General features: G+C 34.4%; 2 protein-coding genes across 2 annotated transcripts; one reads left to right on the forward strand and one right to left on the reverse strand.

Annotated features, from left to right (window-relative positions):
- Positions 1-4149: 4149 nt before the first annotated feature.
- On the reverse strand, positions 4150-6513 carry LOC140810682 (NADPH:quinone oxidoreductase-like). The gene is made up of 3 exons (XM_073168552.1): positions 6351-6513; positions 5607-5795; positions 4150-4653 (listed from the first exon to the last, which is right to left on the reverse strand). The coding sequence occupies exons 1-3, from the start codon at positions 6442-6444 to the stop codon at positions 4337-4339; spliced, it is 600 nt and encodes a 199-aa protein (XP_073024653.1). The 5' UTR covers positions 6445-6513; the 3' UTR covers positions 4150-4336.
- A 12769-nt stretch (positions 6514-19282) lies between these two features.
- On the forward strand, positions 19283-20850 carry LOC140810685 (geranylgeranyl diphosphate reductase, chloroplastic-like). The gene has a single exon (XM_073168555.1). The coding sequence runs from the start codon at positions 19402-19404 to the stop codon at positions 20743-20745; it is 1344 nt and encodes a 447-aa protein (XP_073024656.1). The 5' UTR covers positions 19283-19401; the 3' UTR covers positions 20746-20850.
- The last annotated feature ends 3630 nt before the right edge of the window (positions 20851-24480 follow it).

The raw sequence follows: 24480 nt of genomic DNA on the forward strand, positions 1-24480 counted from the left end.
ATGTAGTGCTTGCATCTTCTCTAATAAAATAGAAGACTTATACTCTTTCATTCTCAGTCTTCAACTTAATCACCTCGACTTCAAGATCATTGCAACTGTCCTCTTGTGAACAAGTGGACTAACTGATTTGATTAATTTAGCTTTGGTTGCAGCTTTGACTTCCTCACTACTGAATCAACATCGACCACCAGACACTGAATATGTTCAACATAGCTTTCACTAGATTGCCTTTTCGAATAACAGGATTTAGAGCTCGAGTCTACCCACTTATTTTTGTTTTCTTCAGAAACCATTGTCTTACGGTCTTTTCAGGACTTCTTGTCATTACACTTATGTCCTTTCTTTAAGACAATCGGCAAAGAACTAAGCATCCTTCCCACAATTAAAACATGCCATGCCGTCGGATGGTGACACCTTCTTGAAGTTTTTGTTGGGATTCTGATAGGTTCTATGACTTTTCTTTATAAATCTTGAGAATTTATCGATAAACAAAATGACATAGCATCGCTGCTGATTTTGCTCAGCAATCTTCTCCGGTACTGGGTCAGCAATGGTAACTACAAAGGCCTTGGTTAGATTGTTTGAGATAGATTCTTCTCCGCTCCTGATTTTCAATTCAAATTTGTATGCCTTTAGATCAGAAAACAAGTCACGCAATTTCACTTTTTAGATCGTCTTATTCTATCATAGTAATCATTTTTACGTCTCACCCCTTGGAAGGGGTCTGAGGACTTCCAATGCAACTTCTGTGTTGGTGTACTCTTTTTCAAGAGCTGCCAAATCGATTATAATGCGACTGAATCCCTCCTCAATTCATTCAGAAATTCTTCGGACTTCACCTTGATGTTTTTGAATTTTTGCGTGGCTACTTTGAGTTTTTTCTCTTTTGTTTTATCATTTCGCTCACATTATGACAGATATATTCATACGACACGCATGAAAATTTAAATTAATCTGGCAACGCCCAGATACATGGGTTACAAAAAAAAAGACTAAAAATGAAATAATCAGCAATACTATAGAACCGCCGAACGTCGATAATCTATATTCTATATACCTATAAAAGTGTGGATTCTTGACATTGTTTTCCGATTGTGTATTGACAAGAATACCCTTCGTGCAAACTTGAACAAAATAAAACTTTTTATTATTGTTATGTAAAGATAAAAATAATAGGACATATCTATATACCTATAAAAGTGTGGATTCTTGACATTGTTTTCCGATTGTGTATTGACAAGAATACCCTTCGTGCAAACTTGAACAAAATAAAACTTTTTATTATTGTTATGTAAAGATAAAAATAATAGGACATAAATGTCTCATCATTACTAATAATCAATTGCCATTTAGAGCCTTATAATTTCATCATTATAGTTTTTTACCATTAAATACTCACACCGGAAAATTATATTTAATCAAAAATTTAAATTTATTTTGTGAATTAATTTCTAAATACATGAACGAATATAATATTTTATAAACCAAAATTTAATTGTGAATTTAAATAAAATTAATCAAAATCTATATTTCTAATTGTGCAATGACAAAATTAATCTTTTATACACACTTCAAGAATAAAAAGTAACTCTTATATTAATTTTATCAAATAATTTATCTTTATACTACATTTAAACATTCTATCTTTTTAATTTTCCCTCTATAATTTTTTTCTAATGATTTTATTGTAAACTTTTTTACCATTAAACACTCACACCGAAAAATTATATTTAATCAAAATTTTAAATTTATTTTGTGAATTAATTTCTAAATGCATGAACAAATATAATATTTTATAAACCTAAATTTAATTGTGAATTTAAATAATATTAATCAAAATCTATATTTACAATCGTGTAATGACAAAATTAATCTTCTATACACACTTCAAGAGTAGAATGTAACTACTATATTAATTTTATCAAATAATTCATCTTTATACTACATTTAAATATTTTATCTTTTTAATTTTCCCTCTACAATTTTTTCCTAATGATTTTATTGTAATTTTGTAATTATATTTTTAGTGTTATTTCTAATTAAATAATGAATTATACTATCACAAAAATAGAATAGAATGTAACTCCTATATTAATTTTATCAAATAACTCATCTTTATACTATATTTAAATATTTTATCATTTTAATTTTCTCTCTACATTTATTCCTAATGATTTTATTGTAATTTTGTAATTATATTTTTATTGCAATTTTTAATTAAGTAATGAATTATAGTATCACAAAAAGATATATGAAAAATTTATAACATACGTGCAATAGTAGAATAACTAACATATTTTATGGGTTTTTTTAACAAAGAATTGAAAGTAAAGAGTTTAATTCCGATTTTAAAAGATAGTACGATTTCAAAAAATATGAAAAAAAAAATTATCTACAACAAATATATATGTTATAGGCATAATTATTTTATTAAACTGTATAACTAAAAAATTACATGTATTGCTGATAAAATCAATCATCAGTCAAAACATTGAATATGTAATTCATGAAAAGAGATTTAATAAGCAATAAAAAGACTCTAAGTTATTTTCTATGTAAAAACAATATATGATATAATCTTTATAATAAATATAATTATAATGATCATTGATTAGCATTTATTAAAGTATCAGGATTTTTACATATCATATTTAATTATTTTGAAATCAAACTAATTAATTCAATAGATACAAAAATAACATTTTTTTATGAAAGTTTATTTCTTTTGTTATATTTCAAATTTTAATGGTGAAAATCATACCAATAGTTTAAAATCTACATTTAATAACTATTATATGAGTTTATTTGATATTTATCATATAATCTTATTTGAATGTGCATTTCTTTATATTTGTTGATTTATTTATTATTTTAAAACTTATTTAACAAGAAATTAATAGTCATCAATGGTAGTCTACGAAATATCGATATATAGAATTTATTATCCATGATATAGAATTGTAAAAAAAAAGTTAAAAAAAAATATTAAGATGTTAAATTAAATATCATGAGTTATATTTTACTATCAATATTACTATTTCATTTGTTTTAACATTGTTTTTATGAGTTAGTCGCAGTGATTTTAAATTGATAATTATTTGTCTTTAGTATGCTTCGCTTATGTAGATTATGATTTATACATTGATAAAATCCATAATTTGGTTGATTTTTAGGTTATTATGCTTTATACGTGGTGTTTGAATATATAATTTTTTAAAAGAATTTGTTTCACTTCATTTAGTTATATCTATTATGTTCTATACACTTTGTTATATAACATAAAATCAACTGTTTGAATTTTAATTTAGAAAACAATTTTGAAAATAAGTTATATAAGTTCTTATAAATCGTCTAATATGATAAGAAATTAAGCCCAAATAAATAAAAAAATGATTCAAATTTTTTTTAAAAAAAAATCAATTTTTTTTAATTTTTATACTACATTTAAATATTTTATCCACATGACCCTTCCCAAAATTTTTTAATTTTTATAATATAATTGAAATTACGTGCAACGCACGTACATCATGCTAGTAATTATAAAAAGAGAGAAATATTCTCTGTTTTTTATGTTTAATTTAACTATATAGTTAACATGAAACTAAACCGAAAAAGTTATGTAAAATGAAGTACTAACTCAGGATACTTAGAAAAGCGAGGGAAAAAATCAGGAAAATGTGATGAAATGCAGGACTAAATACAGAATCATCATTGAAAATGCTTACTTTCCGTCATTTTTAATAGTGCAGCTACTGGGATGACCCAATCAGGAATAGTTAATAAAAATGAAGTACTAAATCGAGACAATATAAAAAGTAGGGACTGAATCGGGAAAATGTTATAAAATGAGTGACTAAGTAGGGAATTATCTTTTAAAAAAAAAATGAAAATGAAAAACACGCACATCCTTAACAATAATTCTATTAAATTCCAAGTAATACAATTAAATTGGTACACGTTTTATAGCTTAAAAATTGTACATGAACAATAAAATAGTAAAAAGGCTCACGAGCTGAGCTCTTGTATGATCATATAAGGTAAAATGGATGTTATGATTCAATTGTCCTAAAAGAGGTTGTATTTTTATTTTGCTTGGACAAAGTGATGTGCGCGATCAGCATGACGTTTAAAGAAGATGCTAGCAGAAAATCAATTTAATGCTACAAATTATTTTGTCACAGGTACAAGCAATTCATCATACACACGGATCACATTGTTTGTGTATTGAGGCGCAGACACCATGGTAGAAATCAAAGCAACTTAATGTTTGTGACTGTCTTTATGTAGCACAACATACAGGTAAAGCGGTACCACATGGTAAGAAAGATGAGATGATTCAGACACGCTGTGTAGATTTACCCTGGAGTCGCAATGAAAATGCATACAAAGATAAGAGAAGCTCTTTCAACTTCTCTCTGGTTGAATCATCAATCAAGTTGCCTTCACTGTCAAATTTCGCAGGAGGGTGGAATGCTTGAACAAAAAGCTCTGGTTTGTTGATGAAATGAATATCAACAAAAACACCGATTTGACGGAGATGATATTGTGAACGGCCCCCACCAAAACTTCCGCCTGCGCTTACTATCGCACCTGCTTTATCCGCCCACACATTAGGTGGCCTGGATGCCCAATCAATTGCATTTTTCAGGGGTCCTGGCCACAGAAAAGAAGAAAAATACATTATAAGATGCTAAGATACAAAAACTGTTCAGATCAATGAAATATCCATGAAATCAAAAAGAGGTTATTGGTCCTGCCATTAGAAGTGAACTTTCGTTCCCGCATTCCCTCTACCTAAATGGCAAATACAAATTTCAAGTGATTTATTAAAAACTTTAAACCCTCACTCCACCCTTGCATAGTCCATTTGCTTTCCTTATGTGTTGTACATGATAACACTGATTGTCTGGACCTTTATTAGCTCAAAGAAACAAGTGTGTAACCTATTTGTATCAGGAACACATATTCTAGTAAAGCCAGATGTTTACCTATAAATTCGATTAATGGATTGGAAGATATCTTATCCATCAACTGTACTTCTTTATTAATGAATTTTGTTTCCTATAAAAAAAAGACATGGCATCTTTCTTATATGCAGATCACCTGACAAGTACCTCTTACTAGCTTTTCATCTACAGAGTCTAACGGCTGTGGATAAATTCTGATTGGACATTGATCCAATATTTCATTACTAATCATCTCCAAAATTGTGGTAGGATTTTATTGTTCTTTACAAGTGCTATACTTCTGACTCATTCCAAATTCCATATTCTCAACATATCAAACTTGATGTCCATGCAAATGTTTTTCCAGCTGAAGGTAAAAAAACTTCATTTCCTTCGATAATATAACTGCAACCAACTAGAATTCTATTGAGATGGAGCCTCTCTCCTCTACATCATGACACATCTAAAACTTTCACGAGCAAAGAACCTCAATATGATACCGTGAATAAAGATTAATGTAAATATTGGCAGATGAAAAAGACTAGGTGAACATTGATTCAGTGAACGAAACAATCTAGTAGACTTGTACAGAAATCAACTGCTAAATATTTTATTTATCAGCTACATTAAGTTAGCATGAGATAAGAGTTGTTTTGTTACCAGTAACAGAGAAATTGTACTCGGGTGAAGCAAAAAGAAAGCAATCAGCAGCGAAAATCTTCTGCCGGAAAGCCTCAACAGCGGGCGGGTAAGTCCCATTTACCTCAAGATCAGTGTTGAGAAGTGGTAAAGGTGATATATCCACATACTCTATCTCCAAACCATTAATTGATTTTGATATCTCGATAGCTAGATTGCCAGATCCATTTTTCGCGTGTATAATGGGACCATCGCCATCAACACCGCCATCATAAAACAAGCAGGAAACACATAAATTAATGCATATTTGCTTAGCAAAATGAGAAAGAAAAACCCCAGTGTCTTCAAGAAGAGCAAATTGAAAATGACAACTATACATAAAAAAAACTAAATATGTCTCAGAGAGGGTACCGATCTCTGAATGAAAAACCATGTCTTCTACAAATCCAAGCAACATTTCTATATTCCAGTTAAAAAAGTCGGTCACAACTATAATTAATGGACGAAAACGCAAATTAAGGGGAAAAAATAACATAATTTGCATCTTCTGAGGAGGGACCTGATCCTAAGCTAATACGATAGAATTCCACCAGTAATATATCAAAATAAATTCTAACAAAAAAATCAACTGAAATTATGCAATGCACAAGATAATATAATCGATCAAAAGCTTCTTTTAACTGAAAATACTTTTTCAACGGATCTGAATCTTATAACAAAATAAAAAAAAAAAACAAAATAAAGAGAAAAAGGAAAGGAAAATACCAGCGCGTATGAGGCCTCGATTGAAGGAACCTTTGCTGAGAGAACCGCCGATAGCTGCAACATTTACTGTGGGTGGAGTTGGCATGGCCGCCATTGGTTTGAAGCAATGAAGAATCTCGGCTCTGTCTTGTAGCTTAATCAAATGTCAACAAATAATAATAATATTAATACGGCGTGAAATTTAACGTATTTTAGTACTTGCTGGGCCAGTGCTTTTGAATATAGCGCGAACAATTCGTGTGCAAATTTTTTTTTTTTTTTTTTTTGAGGAAATCTCGTTGGTCGTATTTTGTGAGACATGTCTTTTATTTGGGTCATTCATGAAAAAAACATTACTTTTTGTTGTGAATATCGGTAGGTTTGACCCGTCTCACAGATAAAGATTCGTGAGACGATCTCATAAGACACCTACTCTTATATTTTTACGTGGATTTTTATTAATAATTTGAACATAGAATTAAAATCTATACTATCAAAAGGATAAATTAAAATGTCATGGATCGGGTCACATTTTAGCATCTTACGTACTAAAAATAGTAGGACACATACAAACACAAACACATTAATATTATTATCAACCCAAACCTAAAACCCCCAAACATGTCACCCTTACGTTTGACGATGCATCTTCGTCAGTAACATGGTCATGACCACCGTGGATTGTTAACCCAAGCCCTATTGAATCTATTTTGGGTTGAATCATAGGTTCCAAGCTCGACCCGAACCCTAGCTCGCTACTGAATTTGCACGCACAATATTCCATCGATTAGTTCGTGAGTTCATAATTGTGATACATTTGTTCCATATTGGTTGGAAATTTTATAAAGGCATACAATAGACTTTTATAGTAACTTAAGTTAATCATTGTCATAAATCGAAGACATATACAAAATAGTTTCTCTAGGGACCTTTTGTGCAATCGCGCAGATGCCGACCTGAGCACGAGGCGTGATATGACGGTATTAGAGAAGGTCAAAAGCAGCTATGCAGGACAATCTCTTGAACCTGTAGAAGCAATCTCTAGATTCTTGGCGATAGTGGATCGAGGGACATGCCAAGGCGAGGATGTCACAATATGAAGGAGTGACATTTGTGATATTCTTATCCCACATTAGTTGAAAATGATAATTTAAAATGCTTTATAATGTCTTAAAATAGACTCATATAACAACTTGAATGAACCATTTTCGTGAAATGAAGACAAATAAATACAAATTAGTTTTTATAAAAACCTATTGTGCAATCGTGTAGGCACATGCCTGAACCCACTACGTGACAATACTGATATCTCTTGTTTGGTATAGTCTGTAAGTTTGTAAAATCTATAAGATATTATTTGGATCAAATGCATACTACCAAAAAAAAAAAAAAATCGTCGTGGAGCACTCCTGCCATCAGAATTTTATTTCCTAAAAAATTAGGTAAACTCTGCCATCAGAGCTCTACTTCCTATAGATTAGGTAAACGCCAATAAATCAATTAGTAGGAACAAAGGAATCTTATTTTGATTGTTTAAAATGTGGTGTTATGCACGCATCGATTGATTATTTTCATCAAGTTACAATAATAGTAGGGGTCCTTGTTCCTCGTTTTGAAGGTCTTTTTGATACGTTTCACATATCTATATCACTATGACGGATATATTCGATACATATCTACAGTAAAAAAATTTATTTTTTTAAAAAAAAAATTTATTTTTTATGAGTCTGGTTGGGATATGTTGAGTTGGAGATTCGTCTCACAAAATTAATCTGTATCATTAGAGTTTTTGTATTATAACAATGAAATAATTTGAATTGACTTTGATATGTAAGAAACTTAATTTGGACTTGGAAAGTTAGGTATTATACAAATAAAATTAAGTATATCTAGCAGGGGTGAAAATAAGTTGGTAGATCATATTTTAAATTAATCTTATCTGACCTAGTTTACTACTCGATCGAGCTAACAAGAAAATAATTCATTAGAGCAACCTCATTGTTGTTCAAACCAATCTGGTTGTTGTTATTAACACACTCACATTTCCATGTCTTTTGAGCGTTCACAATTTGAACATAATGATTTTTTTTTAAACACCCATAAGTTTTCAGAAATATTAAATTCATCTAAAAACATTATTCTACATCATAATTAATCACTTCTTAAATCTCATCTATACTATCCTCATCATCTCAATTTAATTTTTAATATTTATTTTTATAATCCTATTTTTTTTTATATCCGAAATAGATGAAAATAACAAAAGAATTTATAGAAATTTCATGATTTTTCCAAACACGCCGAATAAAATTTTTCGTCCATTAATTCAAAAATTCCACCAAATTTTCAAAATGATCAAATTTTCCATCTGTTCCACCATGTAGTCAAAGTTTCAAGGTTTTGAAAATTCTTTGAATCAGCTGCCTAACTCCCCCCCGTCCCCAGCTCCATATCAAACGCCTTCTCTCAAGCTCCGTATCAAATGCCTACACCCGAATATTGTCAAAATATGATCACTCCATATTTCATGATGCATTATTTTTATGGATTTTTAATACATAAGCAACCATGCGCCCTTTTACATATTGGACAAAAAAATCGGCAACTCCGATTTTTGTCCTCGAGCTCAATTGTTCGAACGTGACTTCCAAATTGAGCGCACAAATTTGGAGAAAGTAGATTCATGTGCTGAGGATAGGAGAAAGTGGCCAATATAGAGAAAGTTGAAGATGATGTCCAAGCGAGATCATTTTTTACTATTAGTGATGACCTAATCATTGGCAATAATGAGAAGGCAAATGCTTTTTGGGACGTGTTGCAAGCTATTATAATAAGAATAGTCCTGCAGTTTCACCCAATAGAAGTGCAAGTGTGATATGATCTCATTATCACAAATACAATCTAAATGAAGGTATACAGCTTCAACGCAAATTACAGTAGCATTTATAGTGCATATGAAAGCGTCCACAATGATGAAAATATATTGCGGCTTGCGTTTGAAAAATATCAGGAGAAAACTAATGGTATTGCATTTAATCTCAAGCATCTGTGGAGAGTCATGAAAGACCATCCAATATTTACTTCATAGTTCGTTGATCACCTTGTTGTCATGAACAAAGCAATGATCTCGGAGTCATGGCGTGAAACACCTCATCCAACCAAGATGCGAGTCTAGATATAGACCAAACGAAGAAGACATTCGTCCAATGGGTAGACGACCAAAAAAAAAAAGGAAAGGCAAAGTAAAGTCGGCCATGTAGGGTATGACAGTAAAGTTGGACAATATGTTTGTAAAGTTTACTAAGTGTACAAGCATTAAAAAGACTGAAATTGAAGTGAAACAAGAACAACTCGAACTAAAGGAGATGAAATAAAAAGCTTCCTTAGCCAAAATTCAGCTTATTGAATAAGAAATGTTTTCGAATGACACTTCACAAATAATAGAGGAGCAGCTTATCTTTCATGAACTTCTATATATGTCAGGAGATTAGGGGATATGGATTATGAAATGTCTACTACTCGTTTTTACTTGAAATATACTAGAAATTTTTTTTCCTTCGTACGCTTTTTGGCCGAATATATATATATATATATATATATATATATATATATATATATATATGTGTGTGTGTGTGTGTGTGTGTGTGTGTGTGTATTTTTAAAATACTTTTGCACCATTTATAATAAACCAACCAACCAATTATTTAGAATCCAAAAGAAAGCATTTAAAATATAAAATCGTAAACGTCAACCAAATCTAAACTTAGAATTTTTCAAAATAAAGCATAAACTCTTTAAATCTCTCAAACCACTCCAAAACATAGAAGCCATAAAATCTTTAAAGTAATCTTAAACCATAACATAATGCGGAAAGCTAGCAAACTTCCTCGGGTTATGTGCACCATCAATCTAGTTAGTTCAACCATCAAGTTCTCCATCAAAATCATGCTCACATGCATCGATCAAATCTAATAAGTCTAATGACCGAGCAAACATTAATCATGTATCAATAAAAATAATTTTACTAAAAATAGCTTTTCAAGAATATGCATAAACTTTAAACCTTTTTCTATTGATCATATACATATATGTTTTCTTTTTTATTGAATTCAGATCGTTAATTGTGATTTTGTTTCAGCTATAGGTCGACGGATCCATTTACATATAACCATGGTACTAGGCGACGGGGACATCAGCGACACTCTTGAAAGGGATCGATTAAGTTGCCCTCTTGTGCAATGGAAGTTTCAAAATTATTTTTCTAGCAAGAAAATCGAGCACCCTAAACTATAGTGTGTAGTAATACAATAAAACACAAAATGACATTTATGGGGTTTTTTAAAAAATTACCTATCAATCTTAAAAGATTGATTATAGCTCCAACTTAGTTGTCAAACGACTAAGCTCTTCAATGGCAAGACAAATTCTTCAAGCTTCCAATGAGCACTCCTTGCTCAAAATTAAGCCCACCACCAACAAAGAAAATCCACCTAACACTTGTACTAGAAAAATGTAAGGTATTTTTCTTTGAGAAAAGGGTGCATTCATCAACAAGTGAAGAAGCAAAAATGGAGGAATGAATATATTCAAGTTTCGTCCATCTAAGGGGAGGAGAGAAGGAGGAGTGTTTTTCTTGGTGTATGAAAAAGTGATAAAGTGCATGAGCATGTCATGCATTGTTTTATGAAAACGTTGTCTCCAACCCTTCACCTCCCTTGCATGCTTTTTACTTGGGCTTGTAACAATTACAAGGCCCATGGAATTTTAATTAAATGTCTCAAACACATTTGAGACCATTTAAACTTTACTTGATTTTACTAAAGCTCACTAGTTTAATAATTATTTCTAATTGGGCTCTACGAGGCCCAATGTTGTTTAATTAATTCAACACTTGAATTAATTTAATTATTTGGACTCTACTAGGTCTACTAATGTTTAATTAATTCAACACTTGTATTAATTTATTTTAGTCCATAATAATGTTTATGAAAATCAAAATTTTCAAATACATTATTCACTTGGCCAACTTTTAATTTAGGAACACTTCCACAAGTTAAAGTTACATTTCTCTTATATAAAAGTCATACTTCTAATAGTTCCTTGTACTTACAAACTCCTTTATAAGCCGTTCAACACATTGAACTAATTTCCTTCTCAACGGGATCTAGAAAGTTAGCACTTGTGTGGCCCTCAATGGTTCATTTATACAACTAGCCGTGGGTTCACATCTTAATGTGATTCGGGACTAAACATGTCCTTATATGAGCATACCCCAATAGCTCCATTCTTAATTATCAACTCCTTGATAATAAGAACGTCGGAACTCAAGTCTGATAGTACCCAACCAATCATGTTAAACGCCTAGCAGCATCGCTTACATGATTCCCTAGGTATCAAATGATAGTGCCTACAAGAACCATTCTATTATGGTTAACGTACAGTATAGTCCATCCATCTCATATATCCCGACCGATTCGACAACTATTGGTATATCGAGAGTTGTCGATGAATCGATACTATGTGTCATGTCGTAGTTGCATCGATGGTGTAATCTAAGAAACTGATTTCTTAATTACCACCATACTATGATCAGAGATTTCATACTACATATACATGAGATCACATAGTATATCCATACCCGAAGGTAAGCGGTGAATCCCCGACTACAATGCATTGACTCATATATGTTTCGACGAAGCAACCAACCTTGCCACCTGATGACCCCATGAGAGTCGGTAAACAAGTCAAAGAGTAATGCTAGCGTATAGAGTCTCAATGTTGTCTCGGGTCATAAGGACTAATGGTGTACAACCATAAACTAGGAAGTTTCCACTCGATAAGTGAGAACCACTTGGAAAGTCTTTTATTGAGGGTTGTTCAGTGCACTTGTGAGGCCCGGGGCCGAAGAGGGCGAGGGGTGATCGCCGGTGCCATGAGGTGGCACGGACAATGAGCGGCTCCTGGCAGGCTTCTAGGTGGAGGGAACATGAATGAACCGTTCTTACACCGGAAGGAAAGGGATTCCGAGACTGTTCAATGTAATGGACTGTACAGTTGAAGAGGGCTTAAAAGATTTGATTGGTACTACTCATATCACGAAGGTGCATCTTCTTTTCGGTAGCTCATCACATAAGAACTTCAAAGTTAAGTGTGCTTGACTTGGGGCAATTTTGGGATGAGTGACCTCATGGGAAGTTTTCTAGGGTGCGTGTGAGTGAGGACATAAGCACGCTGGAAATACTCGTCTTGATACAGTGAGGACAGTCATCGAATCTGGGGCGTTACTAGTGGTATCAGAGCCGACCTCTTCAAGTACGGTGTGGTTCGGGGACGAACCAAGCGGAAGCTGGCGGGCATGTGAGGCCCGGGGCCGAAGAGGGCGAGGGGTGATCGCCGGTGCCATGAGGTGGCACGGACAATGAGCGGCTCCTGGCAGGCTTCTAGGTGGAGGGAACATGAATGAACCGTTCTTACACAAGAAGGAGAGGGATTCTGAGACTGTTCAATGTATTGGACTGTACAATTGAAGAGGGCTTAAAAGATTTGATTGGTACTACTCATATCACGAAGGTGCATCTTCTTTTCGGTAGCTCATCACATAAGAACTTCAAAGTTAAGTGTGCTTGACTTGGGGCAATTTTGGGATGGGTGACCTCCTGGGAAGTTTTCTAGGGTGCGTGTGAGTGAGGACATAAGCACGCTGGAAAGACTCGTCTTGATACAGTGAGGACAATCATCGAATGTGGGGCTTTACAGCACTATACAAGGAGCACGTATCTGCATGTTCGGACATCACAATGTCCCCTACCAATGAAACATGGAACTCACATCGTAGATACTAGTCTCGAACTCGAGCAGCCTATATCCTTCTTAGCGGCGGCTGAATCAACTAAGAACTGTTTAGAATATATATTATTACAAATATGAGATTCATGATCATCATCTTATGAGCATCTCATATTATTTCTACTATTTCTATATTCAAGGACTTTATCTATGCAACTAGCATGTGTATACAGATAAAGATGTGCCAAAACAATAATTTCAAATATTATTAAAATAAAGATTGTTTATACATATAGTTTCAACATGAACCATCGGCCAACACTTGGCTCGACGGGCACCTACTCTAACAACTCTCACCCGTCAACTGACCATCGGCCTTACATATCATCGTATCATTTCGATGAAAATACGATCGTCGGGCTCCCTCTGGGGCCTTCTTCCATTGACAGACTCACTTTGGGGCTTTTTCCCTCACGATATCCCCAATCATATCTTTATGTCACAATCAAGTCACCTCCTTCAAATTTTCATTATTTTCATCACATATAAAAATACATGCATATATATATATTTATATATATATTTTTTTTCTTTTAAAACAAAGCATGCAACACATCTTTTAGTATTAACATTTCATCACAAAATTCCAAAAACATTTAAAATAGACATTTTAACATTCATTATAGCATTCAGGGCACTGTCAGGACATCTAATATTTTTCAGGTGTAAAATGACCGTTTTGCCCCTGAAACGCTAACTTTCCCAATTTATCTTTAGACCTTAAAACAACGTCCCAAATCCATCCAAACCTAACATAGCACCTTAAAATACACCCATAAATATTTATTAGACGTAAACTTACGTCCCTCGACTACTTACTCAATTTGTTTTAAAACTTAAACGTATGTCTCGGTTTCAACCCGAAATGATTCAAAATGTAACCAAACCTTACCAAATTTGAACCATAGCTTATTTGTAAAGTCTAAAAAATTCGAACTATGTAACCTGCCTGCATGCAATCTAAGTTTTTGTAAAATATGTGTTTAATTATTTTTAATGCATTAAATGCTTGATCATGGCATGATTAGAGGTTTTATTTCATGGTTGTTAAGATTTTCATGTATTAGGGCTTTTAGCAGTATTACGCGGTCGAACGAAGAACGGAGACCGGGGATAATTAAGGAAAAATATTTTTATTAAATAATTATTGATTATAGAGGATTTTCAAAAATGGGCGTAGGTAGAGTATTTTTACTCGTCGGGTCATATTTTAAACCGGTACGTAAATTTTAGCAAGTCGAAGGAATTTTTGAGGGTTCATGCAATATTTTCAAAAATATACCTAAAAGAAATATTTTACGGGAGTATTTTTGGGCTTGATGAGACTATTTTATTGCATAATAGGCCTAAAATCTTTTTTAATCTCATTATTTTTAATTAAAGATCCATTAGCACTAATTAATATAATTAAACTCTTCATCCAAACCCTAAAATCTACACTCTAGCATTCGGCCACCCCCTCTACTTTTCCAGCAGCAATGTTTGAATTTCAGCAGCTCTCCTGCTTACAGGGCTGACAGGGAAGATTCACTGCCACATACATGAGATCCCCGTTCATGCTTTAACGGGTGGATTGGTCCTCGTTCGTGCTTTAACGCTTTCCACTCCTGATCTAAATCCGTTCATGCTTTAACGGGGTGGATTGGTCCCTGGTCATGCTTTACCACTTTCCAATCACATACATAATTTGGTCACAAGACATTTAGCATACTTCAAAAACTTAAAAAAAATTCTTTGCACGTCGAACTTACTTACTTGGCGTTGATGGATTCGTTAAATCTCGTTTGGGACCTTGCTGCACATGCTAACATGCTACCATGAACTTTAAATTCCACAACTTAATCATGCCTATCAAATGCATCACCCCTTGACTTACTAACTTATGACATTCTAGAAATTCTCGGGACTAGACCGTGATAAACCTCATGCTAACCCCCGACTCAACCCCGAAGTCAATCTTGCCAAGAAGCATGAATTTCCCACACAATAGAAGGTACAGACCTTGCTTAAAACATAGTTCAATGTTCCCAAATCAAACTTCATGACATCTAAATTATTTTTTAGTATATTAGGACTTAAAGACTTAATAGTACCCAAAGGAAGCAAGAGCACCTGAATTTGAAGCCCAAAATTCGTCTGAAGCAGCGCCTAGGCACTGCAATACAGCGCTGCAGCGCCAGACTGGCACCTAGGTGCTGCCCTGCAGCGCTACGGCGCTGCCTGGTGCGTACCAGCAACGCTGCGGCGCTGCAGAGGCGCTTGCTGGCACGTACTGGCAGCGCTGCGGTGCCCGCAGTGCGGCGCTGCGTCGCTAGTTCTACGCTAGCACACAAGGGTTCATTAGGACTTCTAATGCATGCACAACTTCACAAACCCGAGACAACACCTCAATATTCACATGATCAACCCAATGGACACTCCTAAACACAGCAAGGAACCTCCGACGATTCCCAAAGAACCCTGCAACAAGGGATTCTCAAGAACACGTCAATAACATAATATTTCAGAAAACACAGTTTGAGCAATCCCACGAAAATGATCATATCTCACTCAATTTTTATCCAAATAATTCGAATTTTATATCAAATCGAAGGTATCAAAAAGATCTATGTTGAAATATTTCCCAAAATCTCGACCGAAAAATCGCAATAATTCAAAATTCAGTGAAAAACGAAATTTCAGATCTAAAAACGTTCAAAAATCGATTCGACAAGTTTTTGCTCAAACTTCCACATAACGTACACATGATTTCATACATAATCAACATCACAAAACGTAATATAACGAGATCGATGCAGAAACAACAGATTATACATGTATTTTGATGATTCAAAATATCGAAACGACGATACCGACGCGGGAAAAGATGCGAGGTTGATTCGGGACGAACGTGACGTGATTTGCTTTGAAGGAAACTTACGAAACTTGCTGGAAAAATTTAGAGGAGAGGGCGGCTGCTTCACTCCTAAGAACCCTAAGTTTCTCTCAAAAAATAATTTCTGAAATCTGAAAATAAAATGTGTGGTGTGTTTGACGTGTAATTTTATGTGTGAGTGTGTGTGCGCGTGTGTTTGGTTAATTAGGGAGTGTAAAATTTGCTTAATATATAATTAACAAGGTAATTATAAATATTAACTCCCCACTAAACTCTAACAAAGAATTTTCTAATTAACAAAATAAACACACAAATGCTAACTTTAAAAATTTTAAAATTCTAAAACCACTAAATAAATACTTTAGGCTTTAAAATGCTAAACTGAATAAATTATTTAAAATACCCCAATTTCAACTTAAAATACAATACCATATTTAAAAAAATTGCCAAAAACGTCACCGGTATCTTTTCCTCGATCCCGCCTCGAATAGTCGCCTGAAACATGAAACTCGAAAAATATTTTAACGTACATCACATAAACATTAAAATAATGCAATTTAAATAAATCATGACCACTAAAATCATTTTAAACTTAAATAAAATATTTAATCATTAAATAAATGCATGGGATTTACGTGTACAAATTTTGGGCTCTACAGTTCTCTAGCTAGATTGAATCCTGCAGTCATATCCCATGCAATATTAACTGATCCCATAAGACACATCTCTATACTTTTGATGAATCCCTCTTTTTTAAAATCAAGAGTTATTGTTGCGATCCTCATTGTTAACATCCAGTCATCTACAAGATTTTCTCTGTTTTTGAAATCTAGTACATCAAAATTAAGCATAAATGTTCGTACAGATGTATTGGTTCTAAAATATTTTTTCCATCTGGTATATAGTGAAATGGTATTTGATTTCTCCTTGACCGGGTTCATGCTTGGTGGGATTCTCTCCAAACCTGGAAATCGATTTGAGGCCATCAAATGTTTGTATAGTGGGAGCCCACACTTTCCATCTACGGTTTTTGAGAAGGCATCCTATCAACTAGGGATTGGGTGCTCCTAATTGTGTTCATTTTGATATATATGACATTGAGGTTTGTAAAAAGCTCTGCAAAGTCTTGAAGATCGTCGAGATCAATTATTTATACGGTTGTCATCAGGTCATTTCTTTGTTGAGATCATTTTGATAAGGTTGATCATTTTATCATCGTCGATTAAAGATTTTTGCACCACTTTGGCTTTTCCCGTTTGATCTAACAAGGGTTTTAGTACCAAGGCGGGGTGATAAACTTCATCCCGTTATCTATTGCTAGAACAAGGTTGGTGTTCTAAGCTTTGGATTCTTGTTTAAATATCCTTCATTGTTAATTTCCTCTTTTTTTGTGGATTTCTTCAATTTATTGTGCTGCATAATATAGTTTGTTGAAATAATTTCTACTTTATTTTGAATTTTTTTAAGATCCCCAAAATTTTAGAATACTTCAGGATATTTTGTAAGTATCTAGGATCTTGAATAATTTTTATCTTAGTAGTTTGTGTTGCTACTAGTTGTTCACGATTTCTAATCTTGATGAGATCTATTTGTTCATATTTCATAATATTGGAATATAACTTGAAATAAATAAATCTCGGATTCATATTTGAGAAATTTTTCCTCCTCAACAAGGTAAGTTACACAGTAATAATAGTTTTAAATGTTTGAAAAAAACTAGACTCCAATACCATTTCAATGACATTTTCTAATCTTTATCAAACCAGGATTACTTTGGGAACATTTTTTGAAAATATTTATTTTCGAAAAAACAAATCAGGAAAATCTTTTGAAATATAAAAGACTAATTGGTGAACGTCCAAAAAAAATCTAAATAAGATTCGGTTAAACGTTAATTGTAACTGAAATAGAAATTGAGAAATAGATTAGCTTGAAAATTTTTTTGAGTTCTCTAGCGCAGCGAGAGTAGGTCTCTTGTGAGACAGTCTCACGACTCTTTATCTGTGATACGGGTCAACCCTACCGATATTCACAATAAAAATTTATACTCTTAGCATAAAAAATAATATTTTTTCAAGGATATCCCAAATAAGAGACTCATCTCACAAAATACGACGCATGAGACCGTCTTACTTAAGTTTTTGCCCTCTAGCAAAAGTAAATCCAATCCCATAAACATCAATGAATATACCGTGAAAATTTCGATGATCAAAATTGAAATCCGTATTTATGATAAGATGAAGGCGAAAACTTGTGTGAGACGGTTTCACGGGTCGTATTTGTGAGACGGATCTCTTATTTGGGTCATCCATGAAAAAAATTTACCTTTTATGCTAAGAGTATTACTTTTTATTGTGAATATCGGTAAGTTGACCCTTCTCACAAATTAAAATCCGTGAAACGGTCTCACATGAGTAGAGGTGAGAACAAATACCGAAATACCGAAAAAGCATACAAAAAAATACCGAAATTACCGAAAAATTTGATATACAGAAATTTCGGTACAGTAAATTTTCGGTATCGGTATCTGTACGGAATTATTTTTTTTACCGAAATACCGAAAATAATTTTTATTATTATTTTTTTTAAAATTGAAGTTCGATATACCAAAAAAATGTCGGTATACCGAAATACCGACAAAATTTTCGGTGTCGGTAAGGTATCCGATATGAACTTTTTTCATATCGATAATTCGGTACCGAATTTTCGGTATCGGTAGGTATGGAAAAATTCCATGCCGATATTTATGGTACGGTATACCGTACTGTATCCACCCCTATACATGAGACCACTCTATGATGAATAACATACCAAAAACCGATTGGTGCTAGTTTACTTTAGGTTTTCAATTTCAAAATGGATGTGAAAACAGTGGTGAGAGCCTATGCTTTTCAAATGTTATGCTCTAAATCCAAATAAGCAAACATGTAATTTGAAATATAGGAAATTTAAATATTTCATTTATGTTTAACCTTTTTTTAAATAATTATATATGCAATTATTGTAACAACCATTGTGCATCACTCCATCGAAAAGCTAAAAAGATTCCCACTGTTAACTAATCTTCCATTTGAAAATTAATGACACTCTTTTTTATGGGTTATTATGGATTGGTCTTTTGCAATTTCAAATTTTTTTAATGTAAAGTAATGAGACACAGAATTTTTTATGGGTTCTTATTGATTGGTCTTTTGCAATTTCAAGGCATAAAAAAATTGAAATTGCAAAAGACCAATCAATAATAACATTAAAGCAATCCCACCATCAATTGGTAATTCATTTCAGATCCACTTTTTTCTAAAATCTAAGCTAAATTTTGAAAGTCACAGTTGGTTACTCAGTCCACCAAAAATGGCTGCTCACTGCCACTTTCACCACATTTTCAACACTCCCTTTAGATTCAACAATGTTAAAACTCAACCAATACATGTTATACCTGAAAGAAGAACCATTATCAGCGCCACTCTTCGTGCCGCTGTCATCGGCGGCGGCCCTGCTGGGTCCTCCGCAGCAGAAGCTCTGGCAGCTGGTGGAATAGAGACTTTCCTCTTCGAACGCAGCCCCGAAGCCGCCAAGCCTTGTGGCGGAGCAATCCCTCTATGTATGCTCGATGAGTTCTCCATCCCATCTAACCTTATTGACCGTAAAGTGACCCAAATGAAGATTGTTTCACCCTCAAACCTCACCGTTGACTTCGGGAAAACTCTGCATCCCAACGAGTTCATCTCCATGCTCCGCCGCGAGGTGCTTGATAGTTTCCTACGCAGTCGTGCAGTGGGCTGCGGAGCCACCCTCTTCAAGGCCCTTGTCACGAATATAGACATGCCAGCGTCGGAAAAAGCCCCTTATCTGATCCACTACATTTCAAATAATAACAAGAGTACGCTCGCCGTAGACGTCATAATCGGAGCAGACGGCGCCAACAGCAAGGTAGCGAAGTCAATAAAAGCAGGAGACTACACTTGCGCCATAGCGTTTCAAGAAAGGATCAAATTGCCGGAAGACAAGATGAAATACTACGAGAATTTAGCAGAGATGTACGTGGGAAACGACGTCTCGCCCGATTTCTACGCGTGGGTCTTCCCCAAATGCGACCACGTAGCAGTAGGCACAGGCACCATTTGTTCTAAACAAAACATCAAACAGTTTCAGGCCGCCATTAAAAAACGAGTGAAAAAGAGAATCGAAGGAGGAAAGACATTCAAAGTAGAAGCGCACCCAATCCCAGAGCACCCACGTCCAATAAGGGTCCGCGGGAGGGTGGCACTAGTGGGAGACGCCGCCGGATATGTCACAAAATGCTCCGGCGAAGGCATTTACTTCGCGGCAAAAAGCGGGAAGATATGCGGAGAAGCCATCGTCCGGGTGTCAGAAAACGGAAAAAAGATGATATCAGAGCAGGACTTGAGGAGGGAATACCTGAGAAAATGGGACGACGAATATTTCAGCACATTCAAGTTTCTGGATGTTCTGCAAAAGGTCTTTTATGGGAATGACGCGGGGAGGGAGGCGCTGGTAGAGATGTGCGGGGATGAATATGTGCAGAGGATGACATTTGACAGCTATTTGTACAAGAAATTGGCAAAGGGGAATGCGTGGAAGGATGTAAAAATGGCGGCGAACACCATCGGCAGCCTTGTTCGCTCTGGTATTCTTGGAAGAGAGATGAACGCCAAGCATATCGTAATCGAGTAGAATAATAATAATAATTTTGTTGTCCATTTATTTTTTCGCGTGCTTGTTTTCAATTTTGTTGGGAGTTTTTTTCTTCGATTTTCGGACTATTTTCTTTTGTTTTAATTGTAGTATTTTCTTAAAATATTAGAACCTACGATCAAATTTGGTTCCGAAGTCGTTTGAATTCTTAAAAGTTAGATTTTGTTATTTTCACTCTAATTAGTACATGATCGGTCTTTTCTTGCGCTGAAAAATCTCCAAAAAAATATTTAAACTTTGTTTCTCGAAATAATTGCAAGTACAAGAGTCAAGTTATATTATAATATACTGAATACAACTGTCGTTCTCACAAAGACTGTGTACACAATTATTATCTCAAAAATTTACTCTTTAGTGAGAGCAAAAAATTATTTGATGTGAGTTTATCTACTAAAAATTTAATGATAATTATAATTCAACAAGACAATAAAATCAAGTAAATGAAAATCTTAAAATCAAGTGAGAATGAATTTGATGTACCCCTCGTTTATTTCAAATAACTAATCTCGATTATCACTCATGCTTTTGACAAGATTCTCTAATTTATTAAGAGACTCTCTCAAAATATGTTAAACTAATTCAACACAATTAAATAATTAAATTATTTATTAAAGGTGATTGCATGCACGATTTATTAAAAGTCTGAGTGACTCCCACAAAAACCGTGTATTATGTTTTCCATGCAAGTGAGCCCAGAAAAATGGAAACAAATCAATGGCATTTTTCCATATCGTGTCACACTAAAACGGTCAAAATAACCCGTCCTAGCGCAAGATGCTCGAATTCACGTGGACCCCGGTGGTGCAAGCTCTGCGCAAATTTACTTCTTTTCATATTTTTTGCGCACGGGTGCGGGCAATTTCATATGTCTTAGCGCGACATTCTTGCATATTGACCTATATTTCCTTATTTTCTTGTTCAAATCAACCTGAAACACATAAACGAAAACTAATATGCAAAATATGAATAAAAGGACCAAACAATAGACGCAACATAAATGAAACATGCAAATTATGAGACTCAAAATGACACAATAAAATACATAAAAACGATAATTATCAACTTCCTTGTACTAACCTTTTGCTCACCCTCGAGCACAATAGTTATGCCTAAGTGAACATGCAACATATTTTCCATCATTCGATGCCCACCGACAATTTTCACTCATCCTTTGAAGTTTACACACTAAAATTGAAAGTGTATGTGCTATGTTGCTTATAGGGTCAAACATTTCAAATATATCCATTCTCCAAAGTTTGTAAGAGATTTCAAACAATATTTTGGTGTTTTCTCCACTAATTACGGACTACAAAATGGTATATGAGATCCTACCTATGTGGGCAATACCTTCACTTCATTTCAACGGGTAAGATCTTGCCACACTGCCACACATACAATTTAAAAAAAAAAAGTGGGTCTTATATATTCATGGGCAAATCTTGGTCATCCATCTTATCATGAGGACAATGTCCAAATGAGTAGGATGAAATAAACCCTAGAAAACACAAATCGTTAGAACTATTTCAGCATTGTGAGAACCCAAATTTTTGGGCATATAATGAATTAAATATAGACATGTATAGGAATTTATTTTCGAGTTATAATAAATTCGAAAATATTAAATAATACATGGTATTGGAAATTTCAAGCCAATAAATACATGAAATTCAAAATTCAGCACAAATCATGTATTAATTTTGAAATAAGGCTGGATATCAATCAAATTGAAAGGAAATATTACATACAAGGTAGAATTTCTCAACAAGGAAGCATATCAATATGTATGGAAGGAGCATCTCGATATTTAAGGAATAATTATCTCGCAATTTGGAAGGAAAATCAATCGATTTTTGGTAAGATTTGAATACCAAGTTTAGCTCCTTTCTCCTCCCCTATAAATACCACATCAACCCTAGCATTCCCTACAGCCTAAATTTCGAAAATTTACTCTACGCGTGCTGCTGAAATTTTCGAAATTTTTCTCCCAAAAAAAAAATTCTGCACGAGTCATCAAAATTTTGTCTAGTTTAGAAATTTTTTTATCTCGTTAGGTTGCTCAGAATCCGATCTCCACCGTTCAAAATATCTTTCGATATGTTCCGAATAACATATCCAAATTTCAGCAAAATCCAACGGTTCAATAAGGCGCAATTAATTTTTCAAGACGGCTGATTTTTCGGCGATGATGCTGCTGCGTTTTCAAAGTGCCCGTTGCATGATTCTACTATGTTTTCCGAGTTCTTCATGTTTTCTTCCAGTATAAGGTAATTGGACTTGTTTTAAAGATTAAATCTCGTTATGCATATTACCTTATTCGTTTTTGAAAATACGATCGAGTACATTCTTCTCCTACTCATTTCTTGTGTTGATTGTCATACGATTTTGAGCACTGTGAGGAGTCGACTGGATATGGGTGGGAATCCCAACCATGACGTACCCTTACGCGGTGGGGGATATAACCGCTATACGGCCTCGCCCCCTTAGAGGAGTAAAAATTAGGGACTGATATCAGTAAACAATAGAAAGCAGACGAATCTCAGTGCTGGTAAATGTTATGCAAGTGATATGAATGATGTTATGCAAGTGCAAGTCATGTGATTTTCGAAATTATGCATATTGTTATATTGTGCTCGAACGGCCCCCACTTACTGAGTATTTCCCAAAATACTCACCCCTTACTCTACTCTCCAAGACAAATCAGAAGAAGAAATAGAGAAAGAAGAATCGGACACCAGTTTTTGGACTGATAGTGGACACATGAAGAATTTTAATTAAGAAGATGGTATTGTGAGTTTTTAATTCAAGTTATAAACGATTCCGCAGATTTTTGTCATTTTAAGAATCTACATTGTAAAGACAATCTTTTGATTGATTATGAGTAATAAACTTGTTTTGGTTTATACTGTACTACGAGGCTTATTGTTTAGCAATTATGTGATTGTTGAATAACGCCGGTGTCGACTAACCCCGGTCTCGGGGCGTGACATTTAAGTGGTATCAGAGCCGGTCACCGGCATGGAACACCGAGAAATAAGTGCTATGCGGGACAAAGTGCTACGTGCATGGGAGCCACCTCTTGAACCTGCGGGGCAAAGTGCTACATGACGGGAGCCACCTCTTGAACCTGTAGGAGCCACCTCTAGATTCTCGGTGCTGGTGGATCGAGTGGTCAGGCCGCGACGGGGACGTCGCGTTCTGAAGGAGGGGTGATTGTGATACCCTTGTCCCACATCGAAAAAAATCAAGATTTAAAATGAGTTTATAAAGAGCTACAATAGACTTCTATAGCAACTTGGGTTAATCATTTTCGTAAAGCGAGGACGAATACGAAGTAGTTGCTATAGGGGCCCATTGTGCAGTCACGCAGGCACGGGCCCGGGCTCGGGGCGTGACAGAATGGTATCAGAGCCGCCAGGTTCATAATCTAGTTGGGAAGAAAAATTTGTCAGGTTATGGCAAAAGGCTGATGCAGTCCCCTTTGGAACGACCAACAAGTATTATTCATAATTTGATGTGAGACGTGGTCCGAAAACGAGAAAATCTTTCGTTTAGACCTCTGAAATCGTGTTTTTGCTATTTTAGGAAAGTGTCGTAGAATTCCTAACTTTTCATAGGAAACTCGGAATTTATTTCCATCGACAGTTATAGAATCCTCTCGACGTATTCTTTCTTTCCATGGGTCAATGCCCAAACTTTCTACTTTTGGAAACTTTC

The sequence above is a fragment of the Primulina eburnea genome, chromosome 13, assembly GCF_022965805.1.
Source record: "Primulina eburnea isolate SZY01 chromosome 13, ASM2296580v1, whole genome shotgun sequence".
Classification (NCBI taxonomy): Eukaryota; Viridiplantae; Streptophyta; class Magnoliopsida; order Lamiales; family Gesneriaceae; genus Primulina; species Primulina eburnea.